Here is an 18,852-nt window from a genome sequence, read left to right on the forward strand (position 1 = left end):
TCCCCAGCCATATTTTGTATTTTATTTAGAGAGAGAGTCTTACTGAATTGCTTAGCACCTCGCCATTGCTGAGTCTGGTTTTGAACTCGGAGATCCTCCTGCCTCAGCCTCCTGAGCCAATGGGATTACAGGTGTGTGCCACCGCGCCCAAATAATCATACTTTTTAAAATTTATCATCATAAATGATAACTGTTATGAAGTAAAAGTACAGGAACCTGCAGGAGGCTATAAGAGAATAATTGAGGCACCGTCTCTATTCTGAGGTTATGGAGCCTGGTTATGATGAGAAGTGATGCTTAGGCTGGGCCTGGTGAGATTGATTGAGTGGTGTTTGACTTGTGAAGAGGTAAAGGAAGAGTGGTCTAGATGGTGAGAAGGCGGGTGTGAAGGCCTTTTGGGGCCTGTGGTGAATAAGGACAATGCCACACAGACAGAGGTTTTCAGACAACAGGGAAGCTTAAAAGATGAACCTGATTCACAGAGAGGTGGAGTGCAAATTGAATGACCTCAGATTTGTCTTTGATTCCAGGAGGTGGGAGGAATCACAAGGTACTTGATGGTACCAGAGACACAGGATACAAGGAACTAGCTGAGAAGCTAGGCACAATTGAAACATTGAATTCTACCCCCAAAATTGCAGGAACCTCGAGTAATACTGTTTGTGGTCCTCTAGATAATCACCAGTAAGGATAAAGGGCCCTCTGTTTTCTGTGCCTAAGCTACAGATGTGGTGGACCTTTCCTTTTGGACTGCCATGAGAACTACATGAGCGGTAGCCACCTCCAAGGACTACTGATGTGTTGTGATTGTGCATTTTCCTGAGTTATTTGAAATGAGAGGATGCATGTGCTGTCCCCTTGGCAAAAATGAAAGGATTTGGAGTTCTGGTAAATGTGGTAGATTGGTGGGTAACTGCAGGAAATGGGGCTGTGGCTAGCTCTTTCTGAGGACCCTAGGACCCAGGTTGCAGAGGAGGCAAATGGGAGAGCAATGTTTGACGCCCATTGTGCCTACTAATAATAGGCTAGGGGAGGGGAAGAAGGATGAGGGAGATCAGGGTTGGGCACTGAACATGAAAGAACAACGAGCCAGCCAGGGAGCGCTCTCCACATGGAAGGGCGAGAGGCGGCCACAATGGGTCCCCAGCGCCAAGAAAGGGGCACGAGGAGGCGGCGCGGGCCCCGCCCCCTCCCCTGGCGGGCGCGGGCGCGAGACGCTGCGCGGCGGCAGCGGCGGGAGCGAGCGGCAGCTGTCAGGCCACCGAGGTCCAAGCTGCACTTGCTGCCCCATTGAGGACAAGGCGGCAGCAGGAGCTGTGACGGTGTCGCTGAGAAGCCATACTCGCGGCACGCAGAACTGACCTGCCTGGTACCCGCAGCCCTCTCCTTTCTCCTTCCCATTGTGTTGGGTAAGGTGCCTGTGCGTGGGCAGGAAGAGGGGCTAGGACTGGCGGACCCGGGAGGCCAGGAGGTGGGGGCCTGTGGGAAAAGGGAGAAAGGGCCGTATAGGTGACCCCCAGGGCCACCCGCACCTTGGGAAAAGGGTCTAGGCTCTGCTGGGGTCGGAGTTGGGGGTAGTTGATGGTGGAGGGGGCGTTGCTGAGTAATCCGGAGTGGCTGCCAAAGCCCGGCAGAGGCGCAGGGCTCCGTGGGGAGCGGGTGTGGCTCAGTGCGCATGCGCCACAGTGGCTTCGCTCTAAGCTGGGGGTGAGGTGAGAGGACCTGGGTTCGAGGTAGTTGGGACTATGTGTGGCATCTCACTTCCTAAGTCCCCAATGCTAACGGCACATTTGCCAGCATTCCTGTTCTCCCAAGGAAGCTTCTTTAGTATTATCAAAATCTTATCTACCTATTTGTCTTCAGTCTACTGGGGTTTGGGGGGAGTAGCCTAAGGGTAGTGCCGAATTGCTACCTATGAGCTCTGGGGCTAGAAACCCCAGAGCTAAGAGTGAAAGGCTGGACGTAAAATTCCACATTGGACCCTTTGAGTTGCATATAAGATACAGAAGTGAGCTTGAATGTAGGAACAGCATTTCAGTGGCATGGCAGCTATGGCAGTTGGACTCAGCAGGTACATCGCTGAAAACTTGTTAGCTCTGCAAGATGAATCTAGTGCGTCAGAGGGCTTTCCTGCTTCGAAACAATCCTCCCCCACACACACACACACCAAGCATCAGGTTGTATTGGTAACAATCTACATCTTTTAAGTTAAAGAATCTGAAATATCCAATCATTTCTTATTTATGTTGATTATATTAAAGAAAGCCATACCCAGTTCTCTAGTGCAGTATTTCAGAATATTGTACCAGAATTTTACAGTGAGTTGTATGGCCCTAATCAGTTTGTTGCCACAAGATGGACTTTCCCCCAGATCCAGCCATGGCTCTTCCTCTGTGCAGACTTCCATGAAGGCCACTCTCATACACTCTCATACAGCCATTCCCTGTTGCTAGTCCCCTTCCCAGCCCTGCAGTACACATCCCTCTCAAGAGTTGCTCCCAAACAATGTGCACTACGGATTTTGAGCACAATTTCACCCCATGGCAACTGGACTGACATTGTCTGTTTGCTTGTCTGCCTCTATTCTTTCTGTCATCACAATAAAGCGTACTATTTTCAAAGGTTCAACCTTTCTCTTCATTGTATTGCTTCCTGATTCACCTCCACCCCCACTCACAAGCATCTCCAACTAAATACAATAATTTTAATAGTCTGTGTGGGTGCAGGCATAGCAGATTCAAAAGGTTTCTAGTGTGTTGAAGAACAAAGAGCTGGGGATTTTTGAATTCTCAATTCACTATACTGTCCAAGACTGAGACCCCTAATTGGAGAATAAAATGAATAAGCTATCCTTAGAAAGTGCTTGTTAATCGGTTTGAGGGGTAGCAAAGGGGAATTGCATCTCTTGAATATTTGAATTCAAAGCTATATCTTTCTTTGAATAAGATCAAAATCAGAATAAATATTTTGGTCCAGGGGCTGAAGGTGTAGCTCAGTTGTAGGGGACTTGGCTAGCATGTGCAAGGCCCAAGTTAAATCCCCAGGGATGGGAAAAAACTGGGTCCAAATCCAAGCCTGATATGGGACCATAAATAATGCTTACAGAATTTGACTTTTCTATTCAATGTATTTGTAATTATCAAAGTCCTTTGCCTCCTTATTCCTACCATCTTTTAAGGTTTGGATTTAATATGGCATATTCTGGGGGAGAAAACTGTTTCATGGTTTTTTTATACTATGCAAGTTGTTTTTTAATTTAAGTACAATAAAGGACATCATATTCATTTTCAAACATTGACAAATGATAGTGGGGATGACAGCATCCATTGAAAACATTAAGTGGATGTAATTATTCTGCTCATGATTTTAATAGGAATGAAGATAGTGTTTGACATAATTATTAATTTTTTAAATGTGAGGATAGGGGGAGGGCAACTGGAACACTTCCATTGACTTTTGACAGGTGAAATTTCTATTAAACTCTGTCTGGAAAATTCCAGAGAACTTCATCACTTCTACTCTTTAGGCACCTTTCATAAGATAATATTTGGACATTTTACAGAACTATAGATCTATCGTATCTTGACATTAATTCAGAGACATTAATTCTGGACACATGCCTAATCAGTTAATTCATAAACAAATCCTTATTGATTATAACTATAAAGAATTCTGGTGTTGGTTGCATGCTAAAGGGGCTTCAGAGAAGTATACAAGCCAGCATGGTGTCACATCCCTAGAATCCTAGCTACTCAGGAGACTGAGGGAGAAGAATGGCAAGTTCGAGGTCAGCCTGGGCAGCTTTATGAGACCCTGTCTAAAAATAAAGAATAAAAAGGGCTGGAGATGAGCTCAGTGGTAGAATACCCTTGGGTTCAATCCCCTGTACCATACACAGGGAAAAAGATATATACCAATAGATGTCTTACTATCCAGGAATATTTTTTTTCTTTTTAGTTATACATGACAGTAGAGTATAATTTTACTTATTTATACAAACATGGAGTACATCTCATTCTAATTAGGATCCTGGTCTTGTGGTTGTACATGATGTAGAGATGCACTGTGGTGTATTCATATATGTACATAGGAAAGTTATGTCAGAATCATTCCACTGTCTTTCCTCTTCATGTCCCCTCTCCCTTCAGGAATTTTAAATTGGTTGTATAGGAAAGACATACATTAAAAAAATTGTTAACAAAATCAGGCAATATAATAATATAATGTCAATTGTATAGAATGAGATTTTTGTTTGAGATATAATATTTGGATACATTTATGGGGTACAATATGATAATTTGATATGCATATATAATATGTAATGATCAAATCAGACATAAATCGTTTCTATGTTTTGGAATTTTCATATTCTTCTATTTATTTTGAAATAGATCATATAATTTTGCAGAAAGTAGTTACCCTACTGTGAGATCATAAGTTAATATGTTAATTTGTAAACTCCTTGAGGGCAAGTCCATGCCTTAAACACTTATGCATTTCAGATTTCATCATGGATATTCAAGTGATGAAACTTTAAAAAGTAGATTGGGTAAAGTGAAACCAGAGGCAGGCAATGAAGAGCCAGGAAGCTCTCAAAATAAATTGGATGTGAGGAGATGTGGGTCAAATTCAGGATGTATCTGAGCTCGGTGGCTTGTGCCTGTGTTCCCAGATACTTGGGAGGCTGAGGCAGGAAGATTGCTTGAGCCCAGGAGTTGAGGCCAGCCTGAGCAACAGTAAGAAGAGAGAGATCCTGTCTCAAATTAAAAAATACAAGATGATAGAAAGGGCACTTTGAGGAAATGTCAACAGGATGTAGTGACCGAAGGTGAGGAGACAAAACTAAACTTCATTCATTTCTATTTCTAATGAACAAATGGGAGTTGGAAACATCAGGGTGTGGGTACAAAGCACACAATAGGCACTTAACTGTCTCCTCAAACATCAGTAGCAGGGTTAGACCAGAAGATCCTTTATGTCCCTCCAGTGCTAAGATTCTGTGCCATAGGTAGATGCACAAGATCGTTGGGAAATAAGGTTTTCTTAGATATGGAAGAAAGAGAAAGGAAAAAAAAATATCCTCTGAATAGCACAGCCTTTCTGAGAAGGGTTAATACTGAAACATAGATCCCCACCAGTGAATGAAAGGAGGTGGAGGAGCCAGGGGAACAGAACTCTCAAGCCAACACTTTCAGGAAATGCTTGCATATGTTTACAGACTTCCAAGTTATTCTCCTCTAAATCCTATGAGTTAAATAGGGGAGGTATTACCAGGTCTGTTTTTATAATAGGAAGATATTGAAACAGAAAGATTAAATGACCTGCCTAAGTACATAAAATAATGAATGGTGCCACAGTGAGGAAGACCCTGATATCCTGATGGCTGCCAGCCCAGTGCTTCTGATACTGAATCACATTGGTTTTCCTCATTTTTCCCTGGCACAGAGCCTGTGTACCCAAGAGTTGTGTGTGCCCATAACCAAATGGAGAGTGTACAACTGAAGCATTATCTCGGATAGTTATTAATACTTCATCATTATTCCTGGAACTGAGCATTTGGTTTCCATATTCATTTAGTCCCTGAACCATCTATTGAGTTTATCCACAGCTGAGAAAGTAGGGTTAGTGAATCATTTAATGATGTGAATACCTGTTTGCTAGGAACTTAAGGAAACTCACTTGACATGCACCATTAATAATAGCCATCAGTGTGTACCCAAGTTTGTACTTCCTTCTATTACTTTTTAAAATGAGAGTTCAAGAGTTATGCATTGTAAAATCATCCTATAGACCAGTATAAAGAATAAACAAGTATGAGCTGGGGGTGTAGCGCAGGGGGAATACATGTGCCAAGCAAGGGCATGAAGACCTGGGTTCAAGCTCCAGTGCCACAAAAAATAAATAAATAAGTAAAACAAAATAAACAAAGGAAGGAAGAATATAATAATAAAGAAGTGTGCTGACATTTGTTTCACCTCCATTACAAGAAATGTTTGTTCCTTGAACTAGTTTCAACAACAGCTATTTGAAAGCAGATAAAAATAGGACAAAAAAAATTCAGGTGTTGTAGGAGACTTGAGAATTCTGTAGAATAGATACAGATCAAGAAGGAAGATAAGCCTATTAATTTAGGAGATATTTAAATTCACAATTATTTATTTACATGAACTCCTGATTATTTTTTAATAACATGGCATTATTAAACCAAGAGACTTTTATAAAGCTTCCTTATCCCTCAGGAAGAGAGAACACTCAACAGATCTAGGAACTGTTTTTCTTTTGGAGCCAGTACTCTTGATGTTACTTCAATAAGATTCTTACCATAATGAACTATAATATTAAATAAAAGTATGTTTGAATTAAATAAGACAAGTGAAATATTAACACCTGTGTTCAAAATGATGATCTAAATTAATGAATAAAATAATTAGCCAAGAGAATATATTGTAAACAGGAAGCCCACCAACATAATTTTACTTTCTGCTCTAATCTTGAGGAATAAATGAGAAATAACCCTCGAGGCAGATGGATGAGTGTACTAATAACTTTTCTGGAGCTGGGAATATTGGTAGGTATAAAGGGAAGGAGTTCTATTTCTGAATTAATTTTTCAAAATATTTAGATTCCCCTGTGCTTTCTTTTTACTGAATATCACCTATTAAAAATATCAGCTACTCTCTTTGATTTACTTTTATTTGAATGGAGAATTCAAAAGAAAAACAACATCATTTTTTAAATCATATAAAGTACACTCAAATTAAGAAAGGTTAAATTTTTTTAAAAAATTATGTTAACGGTAAACATATATATCAGTTTGAACTCGTGTATTTGTGAAAAGTGTCCTCTGTAGGTTACTTGAGATTGCTTTGGGGTTCCCCCACTTACTTGAATGTGTTTTCTTTTTTAACTATAATTCCCATTTTACTTATTTATTTTTTCCCTGAGGATAGCTTTTCTTCACTTCTTAAAGACCTTACATGGGCTTTGGTGGAAGTCATGGGTCAGCCCCAGCAAGTCTAAATCGGGGTGGGGGTGTTCCATCTTTCCAGGCTTCACAAGATGGACTCCCAATCATATTGCTGTGAATGGCACAACTGACCCAGTAATGCAGTTTAACAAAGAACTTGGGAAGCACATAAGCATCAAAAACACTCTCTTCAGAAATGTCCTCGATGACTACAACCTCTATGATGATATTTTGAATGAGGAACTTTTTTTTTTAATCTATTATCCAGTGATTTTTATTTTTTTTTATTGTAAACAAATGGGATACATGTTGTTTCTCTGCTTGTACATGGAGTCAAGGCATACCAATTGTGTAATCATAAATTTACATAGGGTACTGTTGTTTGATTCATTCTGCTAATTTTTCCCTTCCCCCCACCCCTCCCACCCCTCTTTTTCCTCTATATAGTCCTTCCTTCCTCCATTCTTTCCACCCTCCTTAACTCTAACCCTAAACCTAACCCTAACCCTAATGCTAACCCCTCCCACCCCCCATTATATGTCCTCATCCGCTTATCAGCGAGATCATTTGTCCTTTAGTTTTTTGAGATTGGCTTATCTCACTTAGCATGATATTCTCCAATTTCATCCATTTGCCTGCAAATGCCATAATTTTATCATTCTTTATGGCGGAGTAATATTCCATTGTATATGTATATGCCACAGTTTCTTTATCCATTCATCAATTGAAGGACATCTAGGTTGGTTCCACAATCTGGCTATGGTGAATTGAGCAGCAATGAACATTGATGTGGCTGTATCTCTGTAGCATGCTGATTTTAATTCCGTTGGGTGTAGGCCAAGGAGTGGGATAGCTGGGTCAAATGGTGGTTCCATTCCATGCTTTCTGAGGAATCTCCATACTGCTTTCCAGAGTGGCTGCGCTAATTTGCAACCCCACCAGCAATGTATGAGTGTACCTTTTTCCCCACATCCTGAATGAGGAACTTTTTAATGGCCTTGTCCTGAGGTGCATAGTGGGAACAGTTCATGCAGTGAATAGGCTGTGCATGGCCAGGGACCTTTTTTTGACAAACATTATTCCTTCTGTTTTTGGTCATTTTGGAAGTGAGGACCCAAAAGCGCTTGAAAGTGTTTTTATATATAGACATGTATATTTTATTATGCATGCTTTTTGAAAAAAAAATAATAATATTTCTCATTCTGTTTTTTTAGAATCCTAAAAAGAAAGAGTAAAGCAACAACTGGAAAAAAAGATTAAAATTTTGACAAAAATCTGACTAGGTAGGTATTTCACGGGGGTACACTCTAGGTTTTGATATTTTAAAATTTGATCCCTTAAAAGAAATATCTAGAAAATATATAGTTAGTATACATTTCAAAATAATTTTTTAGACTGCTGACTTTTTAAAATTACATTTTAAATTTGTATGCTTCCAGAAGCTCTTTTGCATGTACTCCTTTGACTAGTAATTAGTTTTCATACGTTCGAGTGTCTTGCATAAATATCACTCAATTAACATCATTATTGTTGAGTTCCCACAGTGGACCTAGTTTGAAAAAGTACCTAACAGAATATAGCAAAATGTACTTGTTCAGTAGACATTTGATCTTTGTACTGTAAGATGTACTCTAGTGTAGTCCATGAGTTGACATGTTGTAGAGGTAACAGAAAGGTACTGTATAATTATTACCACTTTAGATTTCATCATGAGTTTTCATACGTTGCTTTTGTGGAATAAGAACCTACATCCAAACATTAATGAGCTATTTAAGATTTACTTCCTTAATAATCTGTTGTACTGATAGTCAGCTGTCATCAACTTATGTGTCTGTATCAATGCAATTACAGTGAGATAAATGCCTGAAAAAACTTGATATTTTTCTCTCTTCCATATTCTGGGGTTCATTCTAATTCTGATCCAGACCTCTACTTACAAATAAAAAAAATCCAGCTTAGGCAGGCCTGTAATCTCTGTGGCTCAGGAGTCTGAGGCAAGAGGATCACAAATCTAAAGCCAGCCTCAGCAACTTAGCAAGGCCCTAAGCACCCTGTCTCAAAATAAAATATAAAAAGGGCTGGGGAAGTGGCTCAGTGGTAAAGCGCCCCTGGGTTAAATCCCTGGTACCAACCCCCACCCCCCAAAAAAAACAACAAACACAAAACAAAAAATATATTTAGTTTGTGCAGCTTTCCCTCCTCCATACTTACTGAATCTTTACATCCCTGAGGAGCAAATTTCAAACTCCAAATCAATTTCATACAATTTGTCTCTTATTTGGAACTCTCCAAACTGAAAACTAATATGGTCACACATTTGAGTAGCATTTCTGTTCTAGGCTCTCTCCCCTAGAATATGATCAGAACTGAACCAAATTATAGGACCATCTGCTAGTTGGTTTACTCATGGCATACAGCCATTTTCCTGGCAAGAGACTTCAGAAAAACAAGACCTATTTTCCCCCATATGCAAAAAGAGTATTTCCTTCTGCTGTTCTGTAACAATGAGTGTAAATCAAGAGAAACTAAATCAGAAGACCTCATAATTCAGAGAAATGTGCTATAAAATTGATTTCGATGTCCGGTTTAACTGTTTCCTCACCACTTTTTCATATATTTTCAGGTTCTCTTGGTAACAAACTCCTCCCTGTCTGGTGCTGCAACAATGAGTGGGAAATCCCTCCTCTTAAAGGTCATTCTCTTGGGTGATGGTGGAGTTGGGAAAAGCTCGCTTATGAACCGTTATGTAACCAATAAGTTTGACTCCCAGGCTTTTCACACCATAGGGGTAGAGTTCTTAAATCGAGATCTGGAGGTAGATGGACGCTTTGTAACCCTCCAGATCTGGGACACTGCAGGGCAGGAACGTTTCAAGAGCCTTAGAACACCATTCTACAGGGGAGCAGACTGCTGCCTCTTGACCTTCAGTGTGGATGACCGGCAGAGCTTCGAAAACCTTGGTAACTGGCAAAAAGAATTCATCTACTATGCAGATGTGAAGGACCCTGAGCACTTCCCCTTTGTAGTTCTGGGTAACAAGGTAGACAAAGAGGATAGGCAAGTAACTACTGAGGAGGCACAAGCCTGGTGCATGGAGAATGGGGATTACCCTTATTTAGAAACAAGTGCCAAAGATGATACCAATGTGACAGTGGCCTTTGAAGAAGCTGTCAGGCAAGTGTTGGCTGTAGAAGAACAGTTGGAGCATTGCATGTTAGGTCACACCATTGACTTGAACAGTGGCTCCAAAGCAGGTTCTTCATGCTGTTAAAAATAGGGAGCCTCTAAAAAGTGTGCCCTAAATTGGTCAATCAGTAGTGTAAGAATTACTGTGCTCCTCTAAGAGTGCACACACACACACACAAGAGGGTAAGAGGTAGGTTTTGATTGGGAGTCAGAACCTTTCAAATTGAAGTTACAGAGCAATTAAAAAAAAAAAGCTTTATTGAGCCAAGTGTATTTTGCGTGATTTCTGCTATTTTCCCTTCTTGTGTGTCTCAGGACATTTCAGAGAGTTTTAGTCCTGAGAGATTGAAATATTTTTCAAATCACAATTTAAACCTAGAACCCAGTCGCATGAAGGAGTTAAAGAGCTACAGCTATCCCTTAAAGTGTTCCATTAATCAACTAGCAAATGTCACCATCGAACTCTTGCCAAGTAGTTTCTGACATTTCTGCCAAAGGGAAAAAACAAAATCTCTGAGTTATGCTACAATAAAAGTAATAATAAAAACAAGAATTTCTAAGCTTGAATTATAAAGAGTTTATGATGATTAGGAATATAAAAAGTATAAGATGTATGCTGATTTCTTTAAGTCCTTATATATGGTCTACTCCCATCTGAACTTTTCAAAAAAAATACCATCTCAATAAGAGATATTCTAATGATACTGGAAATTAATTGCAATCCTTTTATCCAAAGTTACAGGATACAAGTGAATGGATTATGCTTAAATATTCCAAACACCATTCAAATAAATGGTTGATCTGCTTTTCTTCGTAAGTCTACTGTTGCTACATAGAGATGTTGCTTCTCTAACAACTTCTTTTCAATTTAGCAGTGCTGCTTAGTATATGGCTTTGGGTGCAGTGCTCCCTGCTCATAATTTAGATGGTCCTTTGGTCCTTTGGTCACCATGCTGACTTAAGGAGAAGGCTTCAGAAAAGATTGGGAGAAAATGGGCTTTTCTCACTAGGTTTGAGTCAATATTCAAATATTTACTAGAGAAGAAGGAACTGATTTCTTGTATGTTGTACTGTATGTTCAGCCAGCCAAACTAGGACATTGAAAGTGACAAAAGAACAGATTTTAATGTTGTGTTGGAATGAATTTCTTATATTTAGAGTTGTCCAACAGTGGAATAGACTGCCTTAATAGTGCACTCCCTTCCAGTGAAAATATTCACTGGATGATCATCTGTTAAAATACTATAAAAAGAATTACTGTATTGGCTACATGTTTAGCATAAGGTATTTTCCAGCTCTAAGTTCTGTGAATTTATAAACCATGTCAGTGCCATGTTGTGGTTAGATTTATCTGAAGATAACAGCTAAGACTATGGAGAGGGACTTTAAAAATTCTCAAACCATTCTTTGATCAGCAACTGCGTAGCTCTTCCTTTTGCTTTTGCACTGTGGCAGGAAAAATCCTTAAGCTCAGATACAAACAGACTAAAGATAGCATATTAAAAATTAAAATGGTTTGATAATTTTTATTACCATGACTGCCAATTGTGTACTGTATGATGAGCATGCAGTCTGGTTCTTGTTGGTTGATCTGTTCATTCTGCATAATTTTTAATCTGTACTTTAAAACATAATTGTGACCCAGTGTAGTAAGGGACAGTTAGGATCCTCAAATTAGGGAACTTTCACAGGAATACAGCCTAGACCTCTCCATTGTAGCCACATATGGAATCAGCCTTACACGTGGGACCTTATGTGCTTTAAGAGCTCTGGGACTTTTTGGCCACATAGACAAGAGGAGACCGTTTCTCAACTCTGTCACATTCAGTATTTCCAATTCAGATCTAGTCCTGACCCCATTGTCCAATTAACTTTGATGCCAGAAGTCAAAACCAGAACTGGAACCCCACAGCTCTTAAATATTGGTTCCTTTCCTGCCTATGCCTATAGCGAGCCACACTGGTTTCCAAGTTCTATGATCCTTTTGCTACAATCATGTTAGGGTGAAAATCTGTATGTCAGAACTGTTAAATGCTAAGTATTTTTAAGTGCATGAGACCTGGGGCCTTCTCTTTCTACTTGCACTCTGCTTATAATAGTTTCTATTTGTAGATCTCAGGCCTTCATAAAGACCTCCATCAACTCACAAGATTACTTGTCTCATAGAGTGGCATGTGGTCATTTGAGTAAAAAGTTACATGGGTATTTAATTCATAGGCATTCTGTTCATCCAAAATAACTGTTAATTTTATCAGCAGGTCAACTGAAGCCCCTTTCTTCTTACCCATACCAATTTTTTTCTGCCAAATTACTACACAATATCTTAACAAAATTACTTAAGTTTAAGTGACAAAAACAGTGGCATTTTGGTAAGTAACACTCAGTGGGTGCTGGCATATAGTTTAGGTAAGATTAAAACACCAAAGGCTGAAGTCTATGTGTACCAGGAACTGTGCTTATAGGTTTAGAAATTGACTGTGTACCCTAGAATGTGCAGTGCAATATTTTCAATAGGTGTTTTTTAACGAACACTAGATTTTTGGAATAATATATTTCTAATTAGAAGTATAGTGTTTTTCAATGGTCCATTAAAACATCATGCAAAATATTTATTTAGTTTATTGTCATGTATTGGCTAACTTTCAGGGGGCCTCAGATTCCATATGTCTTCAGTGGATTGACAAATTTCAGGTTTATTTGTGCCTGCCTCAGCCATCTCTACATTATTCTGAGGTATTCCACAATCTCTTGTTGCAGGTGCTGCTAAAAAAAATCTCAAAATTGTGTATCAGATATTTTAATTCAACTGTAAAAATTCATCTGTGTGAATAAAAGTGAATAAAAGTGCATTTTGAATAACCAATTTACAATGTTTTTCTTTCTTCCCTTTCTCATTTTGAGTGACTTGTGGATGTGGAAAACAGTACTTGTTAATCAAATCACTTTTTTACCAGATGTACCTGATGTGTCCTCCAGGTCATATTTCATGTGATGCCAAGCAACTCTAACTAGTGATCAGGCAGATCTGCTGTACTGATTGGGGAGCAAATTCAAAAGATTGGGGTGGGGAGGTTCCTTTTATTTTGTACCACTTTCTAATGCATGCAGCAGTGTATTAGGACTAGAAATCAGATCTTAAGCCTCTATTTCTTTAATACTATTTTAAATGAATGTTAAAATATCATAAAATATAAACAAAATGTAAATATTCCCTTTATTTTTTTGACTGGTGAATTGTCCAGATCTTAGAAAAATATGAAAATATAGGTGAAGCAAATCAGAAAACAAAGGCTAATTTTGTTAAATATTCTGATCTCTGGACTCTCACATAATAGACTTTAAAGATATACTAGCATCACATGACTCAGATATTCACAATAGTGACCTTTTAATAATCTCTCTACTGCACATAATTTTATCATATTGATTCCACCTGTCACATATTTCTCCCCTTTATCTACTCTTGCCTATTGGAACTTTGGACAATTAATATCAGGAGGAAAATACATTATTTTTGCCACATAATTTCACACCATGCTTCAAATACAACACCCCAAATCCTTTAGATTAGCTTACAATGATGCGACTTTTATGCTATAGAAGGTCATAAATTTATGGGTCCCTTAAAAAGGATTCACTCAGGCTAAGAATGTAGCTCAGTGGTAAAGAACTTGCCTAGCAATGCATGAGGCCCTGAGTCTGAACCCCAGCACTGAAATGGGAAAAAAAGTATTTTCCAACTGATATTATCCAAGCAGAAAGGTGGCTTTCTGTCTTTGTTTTATTTCTGCCTGATTCATCACCTAATAGGAAATCTCCTCTTGGTATCTTAAGAAATAGCATGGAGTCTGATTTGGGGGGAGTAGTTTGCCCATGGTACTTTTAGAAAATAGAGGGTTTGGAATACATGGTTTCTCTTTTATAATCAAATTCTCAAAACACACGGGAAAATTGAGGAATTAGTTTGAATGATTTTAGGAAGGAAGTTGAGGTGGGCATCTCTATTTTCATTTTAATTATCCAAAGTAGTCCCTAAGCATTTTTAACCTCAGTGATCCAGACAATCATTTCACTTCTTTCTTGCTGTGGAGATGTATGATTAATTACAAAGGAGTGATTTTTATCATACTTGATTTTAGGGAAGGTAAACTGTGATATACTGTCTTAGCACAAACTGCTATAACAAAATGCCACATAGTGGATGACTTATTAAGAACAGAATTTTATTTCTCCTGATTCTGAAGGTTGGGGAGTCCAATATCAAGATGCTGGTAGATTCACTGTCTGGTAAGGACCTGATTTCTGGCTCATAGATGGCACTTTCTCACTGTGTGCAGGATACAAGGGGTCCCTCTGGAACCTCTTATAAAAACACATTGCATTTATGGAGGCTCTGACCTTACCACCTTATTACTTCCCAAAAGACCCACCTCCTGATACTACCATCACCTTAGGAGTTATGATTTCAACATATGAATTTGCAGGGGGGACACAAACACTCATATCATAGCAAAATGTTAATATATGAGTGTGTTTTAGGATATTCACTAATATTCCATTTTTCCCAATTATATAATTTTCTCAAGTTTCCACACTAATAGAATCCACATTATTTAGTCTTTTCCCTTTAACAGAAGGAAGGGTTAATGACAGAATCTGGGCAAGTTTATGGAATAAAGTAAAGATTGTTAAAAGCCTTCTTATTGATATGCTTACAAAATCTGATGATCAATTATTTGCCTTTTATTTTGCTTGTGGTGGTGGTGGTGATATTCGTGTAATGTTTTCTTGGATTTTTTTCAGAGAATAAAGAGTTACTTAATGTTTTCACAGTGATAAAGACCATCTTCACAGCTCCAGATGAGAGTTATTACCTTTAGTCATATAGGAACTGCTGGAGTGATCTGTGTTTCTTCATAAATCTCTTTGCCTTCTCCAAGGAAACACAGAAAATTATGATTCAGCCATATATAAATGACTTTTTAAACAGTGAGCTTTATGTGTGTGAATATGTGTATTTTAGGTAATTTGTCAGTTTCTTTCCAGCTCTATAAACTATGGGTAAATGTGTAATGACTCTCACTGTAGCATTCCTGGATTTTAACCAGACCTGCCAAGCTGTGCTGCTTCCAGAGAATTGATAAAAAGGAATTAGAAAATGCTGCCTTAATGAAAGAAATAGCTCTCAATTCCACATTAGCTGCATTGAGTAGAGTAAAAATGCAAATCATGCCTTCCTGTGGTTCATTCATGAGCAAGCAAAAAACTGGCTCATGTCTTCTCTTTTCCCTTAACATTGTTCCTGGCTGCTTCAGAAAAAGCATATATCCAGGGGTGTGTCCTGTCATATATCACTCAAAAGTTTCCTGGTTGATGTATAAGTGTTGGTAGCCCTTGAATCTTCTCTTAATGTCACAAGTAAACATTTTTAAAACTTTGTCTTTATTGTTTTTCTGATTGCAAATGTTACAAACATTCATGGCAGAAAAATGATGGAACAGAAGAAATAAAAAGCAAGAAAAAGAAAATGAAAGTCATCCTTAATCTTATTACTCCAAGATAAACTATTTTATGTTTTAGTGTAGATTTTTCATATATTTCATATCAAGAAGTTGATGTGATACTGTACAGACCGATTGTAATTTTTTTCACTTAATAAACACTAAACTCTTGGCTAAGTCACATTTTCTCTTAGGAATTATATAGTTTTAAAAAATTGCTTTTAGTTGTAGATGGACACAATGCCTTTATTTTGTTTATTTATTTTTAATGCGGTATTGAGAATTGAACCCATTGCCTCACACCTGCTAGGCAAGCACTCTACCACTGAACCACAACCCCAGCCCCGGGAAGTATATTTAATATTTGAGAAATATTATATTGAAGGATTCACTACAATATTGGTAATCAAACATGCATTGCTAGACAGGTTATTTTCCAGCTGTCTCCTTTTCATGAAATAAAGCAGCAGTAAGCATCCCTAATATGAATCTTAATTCATATCTCTGTTTCCTGTAAGTGAAATTTCTGGATCAAAGAATATGAATATTCTTATGATTTTAGTATATATTGCAAAATTGTCATCTATAAAGTTGTCCCAAATGACATCAACAGCAGTAGAATAAGAGGAGGCCTATTTCCCCAAACATCAACACATATGAAAAATTATCTTCCTTTTAAACCACATTTGCCTAATTTGAGGGATGAGAAAATGTATATTTTCATTTACATTTATTTTAATTCCTTGAGAGTCATATTTTTGCATATATGCATTGTCCATTTTTGGTTTTTTAAAGTAAATGAACCATTCTGCTTTTTCCACTTGGAATGGGGAACATTCATTTTTATTTCTTATTGATTTCTAGGAACTGTTTTTTATATTATGGGTATTAACATTTGATCTTATCCATATAGCTGCTTTTCTGCAATCCCCTCCCATATCTCTTAATTTTCTTTATGTCATTTTAAACACATACTAGCAAATCATTAAAAGGGTTGTGTTCTGATAAAATAGAAAACACTGGAAGGTGGGAGAGAGAGAATTCTATGCCTCTTTGATTTGTCCTTTGTTCCTGATCACATTTGAGACCACATGTACTACTTTCTTTAGAAAGGTTCTGAATCTAAGCTTATGTCAGCATGGTAAGATAACTTATAAAAAGCAAATTATTGATTCATCCAGATACCTTATCTGCATGGTATCACAGAGCTGGCTTCAATTGAATTTATTTTTGTTGTAAGAACGGATTATTCTGAAGTGTTATACAAATATATGATAGGAACAGTTCAGTTTTCACCCACAAGGGGACAATAAAGACCAGTGTTCTAGCATAGACTAACCCTAATAGGCTACAGACTGTTAAACTAATGGGGCACCTAGAAATTACCCATTTAGTCCACCCCTCTCTTATTTTATGTACAAGGAAACTGAAGTCTGGAGCAGTTAAATGACTTGTGCAAGGTCACAGAGCTGGTTAGTCACAAAGCTACATCCTAGGCACTTACCAGTTTACCATACAGTGATTTAGTTAAACGGACACAAAATGTAAATATACACATTTTTTCCTGATTTTCAAAATGTTTTAACCTTTTTAAAATTGAGATGAGATTCATGTACAACCATTAACCATTTTATTTATTTATTTGTTTGTTTGTTTATTGAACTGGGTATTGAACCAAGAAACACTTTACCACTGAGCAACATCCCCAGCCTTTAAAAAATTTTTTTTTAAATTTTGAGACAGGGTATTGCTAAATTGCTGAGGGCTTCGCTAAATTGTTGAGGCTGGTCTTGAGCTTGTGATCCTCCTGCCTCAGTCTCTTGAATTGCTGTGATTACAGGCATGCATCCAGTCCATTAACCATTTTAAAGTACAAAATTTAGTTTTATTTACTTTATTCACAACTTTGTAAGCACATACATTTTAATCTCCTGAATTTAAATCCCAGTCCTGCCACTAAATGAGTGTACTTTAGGTTAGTTGTGTGAATTTGCTGACCCTGAGGTTTTTCAGCTTGTATGAGGGAGAAAATGGTGTCTTCCTCACCCTGTTGGTATGAAGCTTACCAGAAATGAAATGCACAAGTGCCTAGAAACTTCCCTGACAACGAGTAGTTGAGAAAGAAATGATTTCTATGATCTAAATCAGCTACTCCCCTTCTGGCATTAGTATATTTGTATCACATTAAGAATAAAAAATAGATGCCTGAGTAGGATTTTTCCTTCTCTTGAATATTACTGCTTTATTTATATTGGGCCTAAGTGTGCTCAAAGGTTAAAAATTAACAAAAAGAACATCATGAAACAGGTTCTTGTGACATAGTTGCAAAATATTACAGTATGTAGTAGATGCAAAAGGTCCTCTGTAGAACAAATTGGTTTCATGCCTGACATTGGTGGCACACGCCTGTCATCTTAACAACTCAGTAGGCTGAGGCAGGAGGAGGCCCCCTCAGCAAATTAATGAGGCCCTCAGCAACTTAGTGAGATCCTGTCTCAAACAAGGGGGACCGGGAATTTGGCTTGGTGTTAAAGTGCCCCTGGGTCAAATCCCCGGTACCTCAATAAGTAAATAAAATTGAAAAAATAAAATAAATTTCTTAGAGGAATTCCGAAAAGGGAAAGGTGAAATCAGCTTAGAGATGAGATGCAGAAAGCATGATGACGTGTATGCCATTTTAGAACAAATGTTAGAAAAGACTTTGAGGAAGTATGATCCAATCCCCTCATTTTATAGATAATAAAAATGAAGAACAGAGAAGTTAAGCAAATTCCTGAAGTCTCCAGTGACCAATCAGGCCTTTAAACTCTTGTCTCCTGCTTTTCAGTCCAGGATTGTTTCCAGTACACCTCTCTCTCTGGGGCCCGGATATTAACAATGTAGTTGGAAGGACATAGAAGGATGGGGATAGAATTAAAATGAAACCAGAGAGGTAAAGAAAGAAAAGATTTGGTTCTAGGCAAAGCAGGGTTTAGCCTTCACATAGTGTAAGGGGCAAAAGCAAACAGTAAACAGCTCTTGCCTGAAAGAAATTTCCTTGGAATCAGTTATAACATTATTCCACAGGAATTAATTCTAGGAACTACTGACAAGATGTGCATCCTCAATAGCTTTTGACTTACTGAATAAACAAAATCTATTGAAAATTGTTGTTCAGATCAGAGCTGATGGGTCTTGTTAGTTTCCCAAGTTTTTAGG

General features: G+C 38.1%; 1 protein-coding gene across 1 annotated transcript; it reads left to right on the top strand.

Moving 5' to 3' along the window:
- Window positions 1-1,120: 1,120 nt before the first annotated feature.
- Window positions 1,121-13,285, top strand: RAB9B (RAB9B, member RAS oncogene family). The gene is made up of 3 exons (XM_079124973.1): window positions 1,121-1,409; window positions 8,182-8,250; window positions 9,591-13,285. Exon 3 carries the CDS (start codon window positions 9,633-9,635, stop codon window positions 10,236-10,238), a length of 606 nt encoding a protein of 201 aa, XP_078981099.1. The 5' UTR covers window positions 1,121-1,409; window positions 8,182-8,250; window positions 9,591-9,632; the 3' UTR covers window positions 10,239-13,285.
- Window positions 13,286-18,852: the final 5,567 nt, after the last annotated feature.

The sequence above is a fragment of the Sciurus vulgaris genome, assembly GCF_902686455.1.
Source record: "Sciurus vulgaris genome assembly, chromosome: X".
In the NCBI taxonomy this organism is placed as follows: domain Eukaryota; kingdom Metazoa; phylum Chordata; class Mammalia; order Rodentia; family Sciuridae; genus Sciurus; species Sciurus vulgaris.